This window comes from Sitophilus oryzae, unplaced genomic scaffold (genome assembly GCF_002938485.1).
Source record: "Sitophilus oryzae breed Bouriz unplaced genomic scaffold, Soryzae_2.0 scaffold_1396_pilon_pilon, whole genome shotgun sequence".
Taxonomy (NCBI): Eukaryota; Metazoa; Arthropoda; class Insecta; order Coleoptera; family Curculionidae; genus Sitophilus; species Sitophilus oryzae.
The window spans coordinates 14,248,018-14,268,045 of NW_022146055.1; the positions used below are offsets into that span (position 1 = coordinate 14,248,018).

Consider the following 20,028-nt stretch of genomic DNA (forward strand, 5'->3'; position numbering starts at 1 on the left):
CAAAAACTCATTAAATATACTTTATTAAAAATAACAACATACAAAAACATCCATGCAAACTGTAATAATCAGAACATTATCCACATACCTTTATTAAATATGTTATGACACTCCTGTCAGGAAAGCCAGAAATGTTTGTTTAAATATTAACTTATTTTAAATTGCCAGAAACACATCAGAATATGTCACAACCACAACTATAGGTTTGGAATCAGTACTAAATTTTATACCTAGTAAGTAATATGTCAACTAACAAGTATAGGATAAAAAAGAATTATTAATATAGGGTGTACTATACAATGTCCTGCTTATTTATGAAATTACTTTCCTTTCAAATGCGAGGAATACCAGTAAAATAAAACATAATTTTTGGTTTGGTTTGGTGTTTGATATTCTAACTACATCTATTACAAACCTTAAGTGCTTTTAGTGAGTAACTGTATTTTTTATTATTCTTTGTGCATCCTGTAAAGTAAAAAAATATATATTTCAAGAAATATATAAAAACAATGCAATAGATATCAAACAGATTCATAAAAACTACTTACAATTATTGTACATATTATATATTTCAAGTGTTATTTGATCTTTGGTCCCATTACCAACATTACCTTATTTAAGTCTTCTCTACTAACTCAACTTTTAAACCTGTTTTAAACCTTCTTTATATTTTAAAATTGATTTACAACAATCTGTAATGCCCGCGCTGTTTCCTGAAATATAAGTTTTAATCTATTTATTATCATATACATATTACAAACCTGAAAATTACTGATACGAGGAAACTTCTCAAAATAATTAGAGACCTTTTTACAAACATCTGGACTAATTTATTTTCACGAATTTGTGGACGAGTCAACATTTTCTAATACGTTTTTAAGCGTTTTACACATTTTGAATATCTTCCAGCCTATTCCTCAGTTCTTGATCGGTGAAAAGATTATTTATAACTATATAATTAGTACTGCAGGTTGCACAACTTTCTGCACAAAGAACAAAATCAAGTAGAATTTGTGAATAAAATCTCAAAAAATAATGAAAATATTTAGAAAAAGGAACCGTAAACGTCAATGTCAGCCAAGTGTCAGAGTTCAATTGGATTTACCACAGATTATCAATTTGAACGATTTGAACTACAGTCGATTCCAGTCTAGAGATTTTCGTTTTTTAAGCCTCCCATACTGAAGTCCGCCATATTGGGAAGTTTTAAATGAATACAAGTATAGGTATGGAACATTGTTAAAATTGAAGTAATTTAAGGGCCTAAAACCAATAATACTTACATTATACAACTACAGTTAATAATAAAAAAGATATACTTATGTATATACTTAACATCTTTCCTGCATAAAAATTTACTAAAAATAATTTTAACATAGAATTAGAAATGAAAATACATGTGACATAGTACTAAATTGTACATAGTATAATTTATTTATGTAGAAGATGAAATAGTGAGTAAGGTTGGTCTGTTTTTCCGACGATATCACAAAACTGACTGACTTTTACAGAGAAAACTGATTTAATGTTTCCAAATATCATGTTAAAGATACAGAAAATTTGTCACTATGCGTTATTATTTGGACATCGTTTGTTATTTTCAATTACAATTTAGCATATGTTTGGGACTTGGTATTTTCAATTGATTACTTAAAAAATTACTCCTTACTATAAATGGACATTGTTGTTTTTTTCTCTTACCCTTCAAATGTTCTGAAAATATAAAAGGAAGAGAAAGATATACATAATATTAAAGACCTATATAAATATATATGTAAAAAACTCGGTAAGGAAGTAAATAGAAACATAGATTAATATAGGAATGGCAACAAAAGTAACACCAATAATTCTTTTTTTAATAATGCAGTGATACAAGCCACTACTAGTATATTCTCGAGTATATTATTGCAAACTTCATATGCCATACGATCGAAAAAAGGCGTTAAAGTTAGCCTTGTAATGATGATTGCTGTCATTTTATATATAAAATTATATGGTGAATGTCATCTATCGCCATTTCCAAGTCAACTTGACGCATTTTTTTCAATCATACAGTATTTTGTAACAGTACAGTAAGTTGCAGATAGAGCAATCGATAGTAAATATATCTATAATCCATAATAGTATATTTTGAAGAGTTGTTTTTGACATTCTAAATGAAATACAACTGTCCTTTTATTTAATGTTCTTTATGATATAGTGCACAAACATAACTGAACATATTTTTCTTCAAATCGCCAGAGGTACTGTTAATATTGTCTCTTAATTTGAGGCTTTTGCAACCATATATGGACATAAATTCATGTTTCGTACAAATATTATACTTCTGAAGTCTATTTTGTAATCTTTATAGAGATTAAGTATATAATGGCGGTCATTGGAAACCAAATTACACACTGGCAATTTCTTTGGTGTCACACAATTTTAAACATGTAGAAATTTCAAAATCTAACAAAATATTGAACTAATACAGAGAATATTTTGTTTAATAATATATCGTATTATCGAAGAATAAAGGCTTCCATTTATTTGACTTTAAAATTACGATCGCTGACAGTCTCCACATAATTTTACTTATGAAATGGCAGCGATCTTAATTTCCAAACCATCTCTGATGGTCACTATAATATTAGAAAGATTCACAATTCTTTAATTTCAAAGTTATCTATACATTATCTGTCTATCTCCAAATATCAACGTAATAATGAAATTATTATATTTTATGTCGTTTCGTTGTTATGTTTTATTATATGGGCTGATGGGCGGCATGGCAAAACATTTTTTTATTAAAGAGTTGGAGGCAAACATGTAATATCTGCATTGTTTGTACGGATACAATATATCGTTCTGTTGTAGCAATTAATATATCACCAAACTCTGGATTATTATATGGAATATATTCGATCGTTATATTCAAGTGCGTCATTTGGCTTCAATTATAATGTGTCATAGTTGTCACGTTCGCAATTTGCTGTAATAAAAAAAGGTAATTTCTTGTTATGTTTGGTTTCGTTAGCTAAATTATTTGTGAGTGCTACTATAGAAATACTTTACTATTTACGAGGAAAATGATATAGATTCCTTAAATGTATCCGGGTTGTGCATCGTCGTTGGAAACGGGAAATCCCTTGCAAATTTTTAACTGTTCAAATATTGGCCCCCCTATTAATTTTACAACTAAGTCGTAAATAGACTTTTTAAAGGTCTGCGTATGCTGAATTTGCTTCTGCGTATGCTGAAAAATTGCCAAATTTAAACGATTTTGGAGAAGCCGATTTTAAGTAATTTAAGAAAACTGAATAGATAACGGCATCTATTTTTAAATTAAAACTGAGTAGATAACAATGCAAAACCAGTCAAATGTCAACATTGTACTGGAATTAAGCATATGTATAAAAAAATACATTGAAAAATACAGCAGAAATGAAAATTTGTATACACAAATATTATTTTTAATTTTTCAGTTAGCAATTATATACTACTGTAAATGTCCGAAATGCGGCAAAACCTAGGATAAGCGCGCTAAACCTAGGATTTACCAAAATCAAGTGGTAAAAGCTTACTTTGCTTCCTTCTTAAAACTTCTTACTTTCTTTACTTTCCTTCTTAAAACTTCTTTATTTTGCTTCCATTTCGGACTTTTACCGGACCCAAACAGCAAATCTTAGGATTTACCACACCGCATTGGTAAAAGTACGAATTATTTTTCTTATTTTACCAAAAGCATTAACTAATTAGGTTAGCCTGGTTATTTGGAGGGTGTTAATGCATTGGTTAGCCTGGTTATTTCGAGGGTGTTAATGCATTGGTTATCCTGGTTATTTGGGGGGTGTTAATGCATTGGTTAGGTGGTTATTTGGTGGGGTTGGTTGGTTTTTACTACCACTTGCTTATTTGTACTTTTACCAATGCGGTATGGTAAATCCTAAGATTTACTGTTTGGGTCCGGTAAAAGTCCGAAATGGAAGCAAAATAAATAGTTTTCGGGCTTTTACCACATGCTTTTGGTGAATCCTAGGTTTAGTGCGCTTATCCTAGGTTTTACCGCATTTCGGACATTTACAGTAACATATACATACATATATTGAAAAAAACCGCCATATTTTACCAAATGTAAATGTAATTTAATGTAATGTTAATATGTTGTGTATGTTATTAAAATAAATGATTTTAAAAGTTAAAAAGCACAGTTGCACACAATACAATTGCATATAATTATTCCCAATAGATATATAGTTCATTATACTTTTAGTTAATTATATGTCGTATTATTTTTGTTGGTATGTGAAAACTTTTTAATTTAATAGATTTTTTATGTGTTTCAACATTTGGCACTGAAAATGTTTCTTGGAAATTTAATTTAATGTTTTTTTAGCGATAAAGTATGATATCTCGTTTTTTTTAGTTACGATATTGTCCTAAAAATAAACTTTTTTTATCAAAACATTTTAGCTATTTACGTAACAACATTAATACAACATTATTTGCAATACCGTATGATCGAAAAAAAAAACGGTGTCATAGACAGCTGGGGAATGACAATCGATAATAATTTTTCATTCTAAAAATTATGTCAATTTTTACCAAACCAAACCAAACATTTAACACTAATTATAGAAAGATTAAAATAGTATAGAACCTTTCCAGATACACAAATCTTTTTTCAAAAATTATTTTTTCTGGAATTTTAAACTACACTACACTAATTTTTATATAAAAAAAATTGGCGCCGGGAGGCACGTATAGCCGCCCATACTAAAATATGTTAATAAAAAGTTGGTAGGCAGTTCTGTTAGTTTCAAAGTAAAGGAATTTTCCAATTTTTTTTATCTCAGAAACTGCGACTTTGACTGATTTTGATGTTTTTACAAATTTTGTTGCAAATATTATTCCTAATCTTAAATTGAAAACCGCGTTTCGCTAGTTACTGTAATTTTGGAGTTATGATTTTTTAAAATTTTTAACCCTCTCCCATACCCCCTCCATACCCCCTTACCAACCCCCCACCCCCACCAAAAACTAATGGTCAGATTCTCGGGTGCCACAGTATTTTTGTGCCAAATTTGGTTAAAATCGGTTTAGCGGTTTTTGAGTTATCGTGATACAGCGACCCTACTCTTCTTTTTTGATCTAATAATACCACTAATTTTAACTCCTACGTAATACCGAATAAAGAAGAAAACGAACAGGGAATTAACCAAAGATATCTTTTAATGTTTTTGGTTTTGTTCTTTTTAATGTTTTGTAATTTTGATTCTTGGGCCTGACCCGTTCCTCCATCAGCTCTTCTAGGTCTGTGTCTGTATCCGAAAATTCGGACGCCTCAGAATCTATACGGAAGATTCAAAATCGCTCATTTCTTTTCTTTATTTTTTGAAGAAAAAAACACTAAACAAAAACAACACGCGTTTTGTGGGTTAAGTTTACCATTAATGACGTCGGGTCGCAATACGCATGCGCCGTACACTTTACTTGCAAAAGATCCGCGAACAGGTCTGACTGTCAGCTAACAATCAGAATTTTTTGTGCAAACAGCGTACTGTTGGTTGGAAACAAATCAAAAATTTCTGTGCGAACGCGTTTTACCCTATTGCGCATGATTATCTGTTGGACATATGTTTCTTACAGCTGTGAGAACAAACCTACAGACGGACAGACAGAAACCATGAAAATATTTAATGAATTATCATTTATGACCCAAATAACTCATTTTGAGTGAAATTAAAAAAAAAACTTTTGCTTTTGCCGATCTTAATAGCCTACCATACTTGTTGGTATGGTCAAAATTATAGCGATCTTCGTTTCTAGCTATCTTTGAGTTGCTGTTTTTTCGATGGTATGGTATAATGTAGACAGACACCTTTCGAAAAATGTCAGCAAAAAAAAACAATCTACTCAATCTTCTGTTAGAATAACAGGCCACTGTCATTGTCAGTATATGCTAGATAGACTATACTCGTCAAAGTAGAAGAATGAATTGTTCAATCTACAATCTATTTTTTATCTACAATCCAGTTTTTTAACTGAAGTAAAAAAATACACATTACATAACAAATAACAACCTACCACAATTCCAAGATGATTAGATAATTATTTTTGCAAACTTTATCTTTAGAATCTTTTAAAAATGCATAATATTTATACTCAATAGTGTAATAAACTCAACATATGTGACCTTGTTTCTGATTTTTTAAGCATTTAAAATATAACTTTAATGTTCAGCTACTTTCTATAAATTTTTAAAATAAGTTTACTGTAACCGACAAACATGTTCAAATTAAGCTCTCTAGGAGATATATTGCCATTTTTTTTTTCGATTTTTAGAAAGGTCTATGCAGATCGATAAAGCGATCGTTGACATTATAGGAAATGAATTATAGAATCATTTTAGTCGTGTAAAGCATATTTCAGTATAAATGTCGTTTTTATGTTCGCCGTTGAATGTAATGGCGTATAATTAAAAGGCAAGTTCATAGTACCGTTAGAATTATTCAGCTTTATATTTAGTTTGCCGCTATAGGCCATAGCGAAATCATAAGGCAGACGACATAGGTTAAGATAGATGGTATATTGGAATCCAAAAAAATTACTTTCAACTGAATTCTTTTAATGTAGTCCTCGGCATTAGTTATATAAGACTACCTGTTTTTTAGGGTTCCGTACCCAAAGGGTAAAAACTAGCGATGGGAACTATTGAATGAATTAGACTATCGAATGGTTACTGAATGAATGATTTCAACTATCGAATGGTTTTATTCGAATAAAATCATTCTTTCATTTGTATACTAAAGCATATGTGACAACCTCGCCGTGCGACTAAATGGTTATCGTTGCGCCACGAGCCACGACTATCGAATGCTTTTGATAAATGAAATTTAGTATTCGTTTGATTTTTGTGTGCGTCAGTGCATTATTAATTCTTCCAAATTTTTATAACTTCGCCTTGTAAATACTATGCTATTTTTGCATTTATTAAATATTTAAAATACTAAAATAGTAGTTTTTTTTAATTGACGATTGTGTGCGAAGTGGTCAAAATTTTTCCGAAAATTTGTTTGATTTTCCGTAGCCCGATCTTTCAATTATTTAATTTTGTATGTATATTATGGTTAGATTAGATTACATTTTTTAATGGGAAATTTTGAGAAGTAGCAATTTTTAAGAGAGATGAGATGAACTTCCAATTAATTTTAAAAATACATATTTGTATTTTAGACGTTTTAATAATATGAATTAGTTGAACTTAATCATCATATTTAAGTAATGTGGTTAAGTAAATGGGGTTATCAAACTCAAATTTTGGGGTGAGAAAATTAAATTGAAAGTTTTACACGTGCCAATTTAAAAACAAATGTTAACAATGTTTGTATTTTGTTTATGCTAATTCTCTTACATGTAGTTTTTTGCGAAGAAATATTTCATTTATTTTTTAAAGTAAATGCCAGTAAAAGTAAATATTATTTTTAAATAGTAATATTAAGTAATAAAAATTAATATAAATAATTTTGATTTCTAATTTTTTATTTATATTTTCCTTCCATTACACTGCATGCTTAGAAAATTAATAAATGTTTATATTTCATGATTTTAAAATTTGTTGTTAATATAACAAATTAGTTCTGTAATTATTATTATTTAATAAACCAACATTGCCATTTAGAGACTATATTATTTTTAAATAGGATCTAATATAAATACTTTTGACTTCTATTTGTTGTTTATATTTTGATACTACTTAAAAAAAATGTTTATATTATTAAATGATTTTAAATTTTGTATAACAAATTATTAGTGTTATTATTATTTATTAAACCAGTCTTTGCTTAAAAACATTAAAAATAATTTTCCTAATAACCTCAATAAAAAAAAATAATGTGTCCTTATCTTTATTAGACTCCGCAAAAAATCAAAAAGATGCTTCTTTCATAGCATTGCCACCGACCGCTGTCGGGTTTCTAGGAAAGAAACCTACGTCGCCGGACGACAACTAAAATCCAGTTTATATTTTAGAAAAGCTCATGAAAGAAAACGCCTTGCGTGACCATTTTCTTTATGTGTGTCGAATACTCGTCAGCGAGTAACGGCTGTATGTATGTATGTATGTATGTAGTTTATATTTTATTAAAATCGATCCTGACGAATAAATGAATTTGATAAATGAATGAATTTTATAAATGAATGGTTTTTGCTGCCGAATTACTAGAATACAATATTTCAAGGCAGATGACGCATCTATTCGATAATTTTTATTCGAATAGTTTTCGACGAATGTTTTCTTACTAGCTATTGAATTATTCGAATGAATTGCAACTATCGAATGTTTCGATAGTATTCATTCGATAGTTCCCACTACTAGTAAAAACGGGAACCCTATTACTAAAACTTCGCTGTCCGTCCGTCTGTCACAAAGGTCTATCTTATGAACCGTTATAGCTAGACAGTTGACATTTTTACAGATAATGTATGTTGCCGCTATAAGAAAAAATACTAAAAACAGAATTAAATAAATGTTTATAAATAAAAAAGTACTTTCACTAAACATTATCTTTTAAGTAAGAATTTTACATAGAATCTTTCAAGTTCTCGGTGGCCGCGTGGTTAAAGCGTTAGGACTTTACGCTGCTATGACGTTGGAGCCGTAGTAAGGCAGGTTCGAATCCTAGTCAAGACGACTTTTCTTAATTTTTACATATTTTTACTTTTTACATATTTATTATTGATTAATACAATTTTTAGTAGTGTGTTTCTTCATTTTTTTTAAATTACTTATACGCGCATTCAAAATTTCAGTTAAATCGGAAAAAAAAGTTTATAATAATATATAGTGTCTAATGTTCTATAGATAATGAATGGTACGGAACCCTACGTACGCGAGTCCGACTCGCACTTGACCAATTTTTTATAAAATGCCGCTGCGTTAGAATTCTAGGTAGACAGCTAGGTTAGGTTAGGTTAGGTTGCTAGGGTTTGGGATTCTTTTGATCCCTCACTCGGAGGCCTTGGGCCCATTGCGATACCCCTGTATTGTACCAAACCTTTCTCTCTGTCTGGGTCTTGGTTGCCCACCACATTGCTGTCGCCTAAGGTAGGCATTTTGTCAATAGCTTTTTACTGATAAAACAAATTTGCCTAACCTAACAAAAAGTGCTTAATGTTTCTGGGGGTATATCTCTCCTAGTCAATCAAATCAAAGAAATAAAGAAAAAAAAACTATTTAAAATATCTTTATATAGGTACTACTTAGTGAACACTTGTGTGTTTTAGCAGACATGTCTATTATAACCGTCGAGGTTCTGATAACCTAACATTACATAAAACCAAACTTCAAATTAACTATTATTACTTGATGACAGCTACCTAATAAGGTAATATCAAAAAGCTTAAAATTTATTTAAATATCTATATGGAATTTTTGAAGTGAAACTCAAGACCGCGACACACGAGCTAGCGTCACGACACGCGTCACGCGAGCTAGTGGTAACGATCGAAAAAGTGGTAAGGTAATATATAGATTGAGATGTGTTTTTGGAGCGTCGTAATTCGGGCTCTAGGGGGCTGAAACTCGGAATGTAGATATTTTCATGACATTTTGACGACGTTTCGTGCACTATAAAACTCCATCATCAATGGCGAAAGAATTCCGATTTAGTCCTAGAATAGGAAATTCCGACAGGATTCCTAGTAGTAGTTAGAGTCCGATTTAAATGAAATATGGTATGTCGATAGATTGAAGGCCAACTTGACCAAGGCCAACTTGACCGTGTCACTATGACAGTTTTGACTTAAGAAACGTCAAAAGTTGATATCGTCCGATCGCGACCGAATTGGTGGGTAGGCTATAATATGTACTATATTAATCCACGGACCTTTCTCCGATGTCGGTACTGATGGATGTAGATCATGCTTAATATCGACCCCTATCCGCGGAACTGACAGCCAACCGGCCACGTCGTCGGTAGATAACGAACACATAACGATGCAACCAAATAATTCGGTATTGGAGAGTATTGGAATAAAGAGGGAATTGTAACTGGTTTACTAAGTTTACTTTTTCTGCAACCTAACCGTAACCGTAGGTATTCGAAATTATTTTGTATTATTTGGAATGTGTGTCTAGTGTCGTTACTTTATTGGTAAATTCAAGAAATTATGGAATATGTTATGATTGTATGAGTTCGTCAGAGAAATCAGCAGACGAGAACTACGTTGAAAGTTAGTTTTAGTTTATGTTTTGTAAAAAAAGTTGTCACTTTATTTCTTATAAAAATATTATCTGTTAAATGCCGATCATTTTGCTTCCAGCATGAATCAATCCCTATGTGACATTTTTGATCAAAGGCTGTAATTGTGTCTCGACTATCTTTTATTAGTATGTAAGTTTCGTAATGCTTTGCCTCATACTCATAAATATCTCCGTACCCGAATCTTTTAAAATACCGCATCTACCCGTCTCTCTTCTGAATACCTGAATTTGTATTGTTATTTTTGTTATTTAATTTTGTGTTTTAAATAAATTTTCTATATTTTGAATAGTGATGCATCTTAACAGGAAATTTGTGCATATTTTGACAATCCGAAAACGGTCCGCCGAATGCAATTTATAACTTATTCAGCGAACGAAACTTGGAACTTGTTCAACCCGGGAGCAACAATAATTAAAATTATAATTTATCTCTGAACTCATTACTAACGAGCGCTTGGCACGAAACCGATAAAAACAAATGTTTTTTTTTCACAAAAAGTACACTATTTATTTATATAATAGGTCACGAGGTTTTTATTTAGATTATTTACATTCTGAATAATGTATGCGCATCATATCTGTGCATATAAATAAAATTGTGTTTGTTTGTCTGATTTCGAAATAAAATTATTTAATTTTCAGCTAAAGTTCAAGCTATTTTGCTTTAATCAAAACCCAAACTCGGTTTTGATTTTTTTTCTCCCTGTCGGTCATTTTTATTGATTTTATATAGTCTATTCAGCGATTCAAGGCAGATTTCCACAAAAGACATCCAACAAAATGACAAAAAATACAATATATCTGTGAATTAAAATGACAGACAACTGTCACTTTTTTAGAGCCTAGCTGTACAGGGTGGGGCAAATTCGACGCTTTTAAATGGAAACACCCTTTTCTATAGGAGATAGACAAAAACTAATATCGGTGTCTGGAGCTCAATTTTCATCAAAAACACGATGGTGAAAACCGCACATCAATATCTGTTACCGTTTCGGAGTTACGGGGTGTTTTTCAAAAATGTGCATTTTTAACAAATCTCTGTAACTTTTTTACTATGTAAAATTTTGTATTTCTATGAAAACATTTCCAAAGCACCTTTTTACGTAGAATTTAATGGTTTAAGTAAGGTAAAGGCACCAGTCTTCGACAGTGCTCCAGTATTCGACACTTTTAAATTCAAAGTTAAACAATTAGGCTCCTATTTGTATTTTTACGTCTTTCTGTATATACTCAGGAATTTCAGTATGTCTGGCAACACTGTCAACATCAAATCGGCCATCTTTATTAAAAGCGCGCGTAAAAATTGAGAGAGTTGTTTGCCGTGCGTGAGGTTTTCGGTTTTCTAAATGAATTTGTTAAGGTAAGACACTTAAAATAAATTATGTATTTTCGTAAATATTTTAGATAAGCTTGTAGTTTTTTGCAATATGTTATTTTAAATGCGCCAGAAGGTGTTATTAAGGAAATTTCCTTTAAATTTTAACTCTAACCTAAGTTTTCGGAGGTGTCGATAACTGGGTCTGCGGTGTCGCGGATTCTCCAGTAATCGACAGTGGATGACGATTAGTGGCGTTTCTTTGAGTTCCAGTGTTCGTCATTTTTTTTTGTTCTGTTTTGTGATATTCTGATTTGTTTTTTTTTTCAGAAAAATGCCACCTAAACTTAAGTATAGTGAAGAACAAATGTCTTTAGCCCTAAATGCAGTTAAGCAAGGCATGCCAGTGGCAACTGCTGCAAAAACATTTAAGGTGCCCAGAACCACCCTGCTGGATAAAAAAACAGGAAGAACTCCAATTAATCGAAAAATGGGCCCACCATCCGTATTGAGTCTCCTGGAAGAAGAAATTCTAGTAAATTGGATATTTTTAATGACACAGAAGCATCAACCAGTAACTAAGGAACAGGTCCTGGATAGCGTGCAATTAATCATCAAGCAAGAAAAAAGAAAATCACCATTTACTGACGGAAGACCCGGCAAGAAATGGTTTGCGTCTTTTTTAAAACGGAATCCACAGGTTACTTCTAGGATCGCCCAAAACTTGACACCAGCCAGAGAAAGTGTTACCGAAGAAAAACTTCGACGATGGTTTCAAGAGATACATGAATATCTACGTTCGGAAAATTTGTTAGACGTCACGAAAGATCCGACACGCGTGTTTAATGCTGACGAAAGCGCGTTTTTCCTCCAGCCTAAGGGGGAAAAAGTTTTAGCGAAAAAAGGTGCAAAATCGGTCTACATTGCAGGGACAAATGATGACAAGGAGAATTTAACAGTGTTAGTCACAGCTAATGGACAGGGAGATTTTGCGCCGCCAATGATTATTTTCAAGTAAGAAAGAATACCGGCCCACATAGCTGCGGGGGTAAATAAAGAATGGGGTCTTGGTCGGTCAGAGACAGGCTGGATGTGCGGGTCTACCTTCTTTGAATACATCACAAATGTGTTTGTTCCTTGGCTGGACAGAAATACAATTACACGACCAATACTATTATTTATTGATGGGCATGTCTCCCACATGACATATAATTTATCCCAGTATTGTAAGCAGAATCAGATTGAGATCATAGCCCTTTATCCAAATTCCACTCATCTCATCCAACCAATGGATGTTGCGGTTTTTAAGCCATTAAAGACTTACTGGAAAAAAGCTGTAAGACAATTTCACATTGACAATGATGTGGCAAAACTTAGAAAAGAACACTTCTCAATGATTTTTGAATCAGCCCTAAGATCAGTGTCTAAAGAAACAATACAAAATGGCTTTAAAGCTTGTGGCCTTGTTCATTTTTCTGCAGATAATGTAAATTTTTCCAAAATGTCTTCCACTGAGGCAACTGAAAATTTTGATTTTGATAATGTTAAACTAAAACAAAAATTACAAATTTTGGAAGAGTTAATTCCTAGAGGCAAACTTAATATTTTTAAAGAATCAAGAGACATTGAAAAGTGGAATGGTGACACTGAGGACACATCCTTGTATATGTTATGGAAAACATTAAAAACACAAATAAATCAAAACGCTGGCGCTGATAGACCCAAGGAACAATCCAAAAAACAAGAACCTGGAAAGGATAAAGTAATAATCCATTCGGTCCAAATACTGAAACCTTCTACATCTTTAATGGCACAAGAAATAAACAGTCACACTCCTATTAAAGAAAATAGCCTTAGTTTAAGTAAAGACTCTGCTACTATCTCAAGTGTTATAGAAGAAAACGAAACACCCCAAATCGAAAAACCGGGTTGTAGTAATGGTTCTCCTTATACACCGTTTACAAAATTTAAGGAAAATGTTCCAACTCCTTTTAAAAAGGCTCTATTTTGGCCAACAGAGCTAAAAACTGAAAAAAAGCGAAGGAGTAAGGAAAAAATACCATCAGCCATAACTTCACAAGCTTGGCAGGATTACCATAAGGGAAAAGAAATAGAAAAACAAAAAAAACAAGAAGAAAAGGAAAACAGAGCCAAGATCCGACAAGCTAAAAAAAATACAAAACTTCGGTTACAGAAGAAACGTGCAGAAAAACGAAGGAGAATATCTTCTGACTTAAGTGACACAGATATGGAGTGGCAAGAGAGTAGTGACAGTTTGGATGATGTTTCAGAAATTGGGGCACCTGAAAATGAAGAACATGATGAAGAAATTAAAATAAAGGACTATAAGATTGGTGATTTTTTGCTAGTAAAATTTTTGGGGGGAAATCGAAAAACCACCCAATATAGATATGTTTGTGTTGTACAAAACATATTTGATGAAAGCGAGATTGAGGTAACTTCTTTAAAATGCCTTGATGAAAATAAAATGATTTATAAAATGGTTGATAATGATGTGTCGGTTATAAAAGAAGAAGACATTTTACAAAAATTACCTGAACCTCAAGTTCTGAATTTTGGGGATAGGCTTAAGTATGTTTTTCCAAAAAGTGTTAACGTTTTTGAATGTAAATGATTAAAATGTAGAAAGTAATAATTAAACTGCCGTTGTTAATGCACTTGTTATTATATGTTATATCTGATTAGATTGTATAATACAGTCATATTAGCTAGCATTTTAGTAGCCTACCGATTGACGACAATAAAATATGTAAATAAAGTTGTTTAAATGTTTTTTTTATGTCGATTACTGGGGTGTTGATAACTGGATAATTAGTGTCGGTTACTGGGGATCCCAAAAATACATTAAAATCCCATAAGACAGTCTAATAGTGTCGATTACTGGCGGCTTTACCTTATATATTTTTTTAAATTAATAATTTAAGAGCTATCAACAGACAAATTGATTTTTTATTTGGGACACCCTCTATATTTTTAATTAGCTGAAAAGAATTTAAAATTACCTTTCCAAAAATATAGCACACTTGATATTTTATTATAATCCCCTTCGAAATACAGAATTTTTAAAAGTTCGCCACTTTTAACTAGTAGGCTTTGGACCCCTTATTGATGATATGCCCTTAATGGAACTCGAAAACATATTTTTCCAGCAAGACGACGCACCGCCTCTGAACGCTGATGTTATCAGCAAATTTTTGCAGCCAATTTCAAGAATAATTGAATAGCCAACCAAGATCCCAGCCGTTGGCCGTCGAGGCCGCCTGACTTAGTGCCCATGGATCTAATCTTATGGATATATTTGCGGAAGAATAAAGGTTCTTTATTCTTCCGTATTTGGACCCTACGACGAATGCTAAGAGTACCCTGGGTCGACCGTGTGAGGAATGAAGACATTCTTAGAGGAGCTGGTCTGGAGCAACGTGAACTCTTCAAAATTATCAAGAAGAGGAAAATAGCCTATTTGGGACACATACTACGTGGAGAACGCTATCGCTTTCAGCGTCTGATTCTCCAAGGTAAAATAGAAGGGGGCAAAAGGGGAATAGGCCGAAGGAAGCTATCCTGGCTGAGAAATACAGGACTTCCAAGCACTCCAAGTCGCTGCAGTTAATAGAACAATCTGATGAGGAAGAAAAAGATGAACGCCTACGCAGGAATCTGCACGGCACCTTAAGAAGATTCTTTCGTATAATCTAGACAAGAATTAGAAATACTTAGCAGTTATGAGAGGGTATCTTTCACCCCCACTGAGTTAATGCGTTAATTCCGCGAGAAATGTTCTAAAACTGCCCCGTCTGTCCATAACAGAAGACGGTCAATATGTCGAGCAAAATCTCATGTCTTGGTTTGCTATTTATTTTGATTGTTATTAGATATAGTTTAAATGTGTTGATGTTGGTTAAATATATTTTAAATTGTTATAAAATTCTGCATCTCCCATAGCAAATATTATTTTCGTTTTAATTGATGCTCACAGCTAGAATTTTTTGCATTACAGCCGGTGGCGTTCAAAGCCTACTTATTTAAAGCGGCCGAATTGTTATATACTCTATATCTCGAAGAGGAATCGAGCAAAATATCAAGTTTGTTATATTTTTGGAAAGGTAATGTATTAAAAGTTTAAAAATAAAAAGTAATAACAACTTAGTAAGAATTTAATTATAAAAAAAATAAAGAATAACATTCCCAACAAGTGGTGATACGAGTCAAATAGAGAACTACAACATTTGGTGGCAGCGACTACAAGATTGGTGACGACGGTGGTCCAATCCAGGATCACGACAAATGTTTTCATAAAAATACAAAATTTTCCATAGCAAAAAAGTTAAAACGATTTGTTAAAAATGCATATTTTTGAAAAACACCCCGTAACTCCGAAACGGTAACAGATATCGATATGCGGTTTTCACCATCATATTTTTGACAAAAATTCAGCTCAGACACCGATATTAGTTTTTGTCTATCTCCTATAGAAAATGGTACTTCCATTTAAAAGCGTCGAATTTGGCCCACCCTGTACAAACATTAAATATTTACTGCTGTAAAAATGAAACTTTTTCCCAAAAACTATAATTGGAAATTAAGAGTTACCTACTGGATAAGTTTCTAATATTTCTATATAGCCATCCGACTACTTCTATACCCAGTTTACCACCCTAATTTCAAAAGGAGTAGGCAATGCGAATGCGACTCAGGGTTGTCCTCATCTTTTACTGACAAAACATTCAACGAAAAAGAAACCACAAACCATAGGCCAGAATACACACAAACCAGACAATAAAAATATATACAACTTACAATTCTATACATATCCAAGGCATTTCAGAAAAAATACGAAGGATAGGAAAACAATACAACATAAACCAAACCAAACATAAGAACGTTCTTCAGAACCCAAAATACCCTCATACTAAACCAATGAACAATAAACAAAAAATGTGATGTACAAAACACTATGTGAATGTGATAAATTTTATATCTATTGGTGAAACATCTAGACCATTAAATGTTCTAATAATTAAAGAATTTAAGGATTATTTAAAAAAGGAAGATTTGTCAGCATTCATGGGACACAGGACAAACGTTATAATGAGAGAACTCATAAGCTGTAAAATAAAAGTAAGAGGTTTTTTAAATCCAAATCTAATATAAATAAAAGTATAGCTCGGGCATCTATAGAGGGTAAAAATGTATGGATATTGATTCTTTGATTTTAATAAACATAACATAAGTAAAAATTATAGACAAACTAAAAATTATCATAATATTACAGAAAGTTTAAAGCTTTTTGGTTGTCCCCTATTAAGTAACTATAGAATGTATAGAAGGCGAGTATTTTTTTTATTCTGAAGTAGTTTTGATAGTGGAAATGTGGAAATACATTCTGGAACAATAGTTTTATAGTTCCTAAGTACTGATTGATAAATACTACTGAATATGGTTCTGTTATAGCGGCAACAATGTTATCAAGAAGAAAGTGGCAAAAATTTGTGTTGTGACTAGAGTTCTGATTTAATTGAAACAATTTAACATCATTATTTTTTGAAAAACAATTTGATAAGAAAAACAAAACATTTAATGAAAAAATGTCACATCAAATTTATTTTTTAATTAATTATGTTTATAACCACAAAACATTCTCATCTAAAATTTGATATTCAGTAAACAATGTCTGAAATTTAAAGCTTTGACAAGTTACTGTTTACATTGTTTTACCTCCCGCCTTTACAGATATTATGTGCGATGGGAGGATTTTTTTTAAAAACATAGTTATATTTAAATATATCGTCTGTTCTACAGTCGCGGACACGTTGATGATCTTAATTTAGAGAAATTATTTTTAAAATTTGTGTTGATGCGACAACATAAATAGAAATAGACAATTTGGATTTTCTATCTTTAGCTATTATAAATTTAGGCGTATATTTTCGGTTTGCCAGGGAATGGACAGACTTGCAGTAGTAACAAGAAACTAAAATATTATAATTCTTTTTTCGATTGACAAACACTGTATATGTATTTGTTATCACTAAGAAAATATTTAATTTTATTTACAGACATACATTTCAATATTTGCAACTTCTACTACATTTATGTTTTCGTTTTCATCCAAGAAAAACAAATTTAAGTTTTTTCTTTGTCAAAAATGCATGTTAACTGTATTGATAATTTCTTCAATCAGTAATGTGTTTTTAATTTAGGAGTTATTATGAGAAAAATTTATTTTTTATTTGGGATACCCTGTATATTTTTAATTAACTGGAAAGAACTTAAAATTATCTTTTCAGCACACTAGATATTTTGTTCGAGTCTTCTTCGATAAAAACATATTTTTTAAGCAAGATGAGGTACTGCCACACAACGCTGAAGTTATCAGAATTTTTTTCAGCCAATTTCGAGAATAATTGAATAGCTAACCAAGGTGCCAGCCGCTGGCCGTCGTGGCATTTTATCAGAACATTCAGAACGTCAACGGTTTTAATAGACCTATCTGTTAAAAACTACTCCCCCCCTCCCCCTCCCAGTAATATTTAGAATCTTTCCAAAAAATCCTATATGGGTATTTCTATGATCTAGACCCTTAACTGTTCGAATTAAAGAACATAAAAATTATTTAAGAAAGGGAGATTTTCACAAATCTAAGATTTGTCAGCATTCATGGGACACAGGGCACAGAATAAATTTTAATAACGCCAAAATTATAATGAAAGAAGCGATAACCTCTAAAAGAAAAATAAAAGAGGCTTTTTTAATACAATCTAATAAAAATAAATGTATTGTTCATGTATCTGTAGATGTTAGTAATGTATGGCAATTGTTTCTTTGGATTTTAAAGAACATAACATAAATAAACATAACATACGTAAAAATTAAAAATAATCATATAGAAAGTTTGGGGCTTTTTGGTTTTACCCTATTAAGTAATTGTTTTCAGGTAGTAATTGTTAATTTTGAAGTTTAACTTGATATATAATGTCATTTTAACAGAACGTCAACGGTTTTTTGTAGACGTATCTGTTTTAAAAAATTAAAGTGTTCTCGAATAGTTGAATTTAAATATTTTAAATAGTTTTTTTCTTTATTCTTTGTATTTTTTTGCTTCCGATGAGGGAAAGAGATAAACTTTCCGAAACGTTAAGCATTTTTTTGTTCGTGAGGCAAATTTGTATATCTGTAAACCTAACTTCTGACAAGTAGTTTCCGTTTGGATTAACGCAGAAGTGTTTACAAAAAATAACTATTTTATTTTGTAGATTTTCTTGCAGTGGCGAAATACCCATATAGGATTTTTTGGAGAGATGCATGCGCCACATATAGGTATAGACATTTTTTTTAAATATTTAGAATGTTTTTGCCTTTTGACGACAGAGAAGATATTCCCCCTGAAACGTTAACGCATTTTTGGTTTGTTAAGAAATTTTGTTTTAGGAGCAAAAAACACCGAGAAACTGGTTTCAACTTTTTTGGTTTTTAGATTTCTTTCTCAATAGCGAAATACCCCGGATACTTTTAAGATACCTACAATTGAAAGTTGAAACAAAACGTTTCTGCCACAATCCACCGCACATACTAAGCCATAATTCTATTTATAACCGTTGCAATGCAGGTACCCATAAATCGACGCCGGGTGGTACTTTCTCGTGGTGTACCGACCATTGGTGCCGCAGCGTCAAACAAATTTCCTTGAAGGGTACTGACCTTGTACCTTAGGCATATGTTAATTCTAATAATTATCGGCCGGTCCGTCCGCGATTCACAGTTGTTTGTATTCTTATCTGGTATACGACGACCAGTACCTACATTGAATACTTACTCACCGTGTTGAGATACGGCTCGACGTGGTAATGATAGTGAAGTATGGGTGCCGGACCGGCAGATGCGTATGCTTGATAGGCGGGAAGAAGAAAAAAGTAACGGCTAAAATATAGGTATTAAAAAGAAATTAAGTATTACCAGTTTTATTTCCAAATAATTTTTTAACCCTCAACTGGCGTGGTGAATTTTTGTACCGCTTATGGCGTTCTGGGGTCAGTGGTGCCAATTTTTTTCAGTTAAAAATATATGTTGAGATTTTATAAAAAGCTTGTTATTTTAAAACTGTTTACAATATATTCAAACTTGTGAACAAACAATTTCATTAGGTAATTTTCAACAAATTAATAAGAACGGACACGAAAATAAAGTAAAACACATTTTTTAGGAATTTTTGACAACAGAAATATAACTTGGCTAAGAAACCCATAGAAATTAAAAACACATATATTTTATGATTTTACTCTATTATTAAAAGTACAAATAACTGAAATGTGAAGCTAAAGTAATAAACAAATTATTTTCAACAAAACTACAAACGTTGATGTACCGGGTGGCCAACTAAGAATGGACGCCGGCTGTATCTCAGAAACTACTTATCGTATAACTTTGGGAAAAAAATTCCAATAAGTAAATC

The 20,028-nt window shown here is 31.8% G+C and overlaps 2 protein-coding genes across 3 annotated transcripts in view; both read left to right on the forward strand.

The window, feature by feature from the left end:
- LOC115876081 (nuclear receptor corepressor 1) overlaps positions 1-20,028 on the forward strand; it is a 224,823-nt gene that overhangs the window by 3,285 nt on the left and 201,510 nt on the right. The gene's annotated exons all lie outside the window — the stretch shown is intronic.
- Positions 11,447-14,341, forward strand: LOC115876082. Of its 2 annotated transcripts, none has more exons than XM_030891775.1 (2): positions 11,447-11,603; positions 11,889-14,341. In XM_030891775.1, the coding sequence occupies exon 2, from the start codon at positions 12,649-12,651 to the stop codon at positions 14,191-14,193; it is 1,545 nt and encodes a 514-aa protein (XP_030747635.1). In that variant the 5' UTR covers positions 11,447-11,603; positions 11,889-12,648; the 3' UTR covers positions 14,194-14,341. Both variants share the same exon structure in this region, with proteins under 2 accessions (XP_030747635.1, XP_030747636.1).

What these genes read in the sequence shown, in the direction of transcription:
- LOC115876082 (XM_030891775.1), top strand. Translation starts at nt 12,649, where the DNA reads ATGTGCGGGTCTACCTTCTTTGAATACATCACAAATGTGTTTGTTCCT.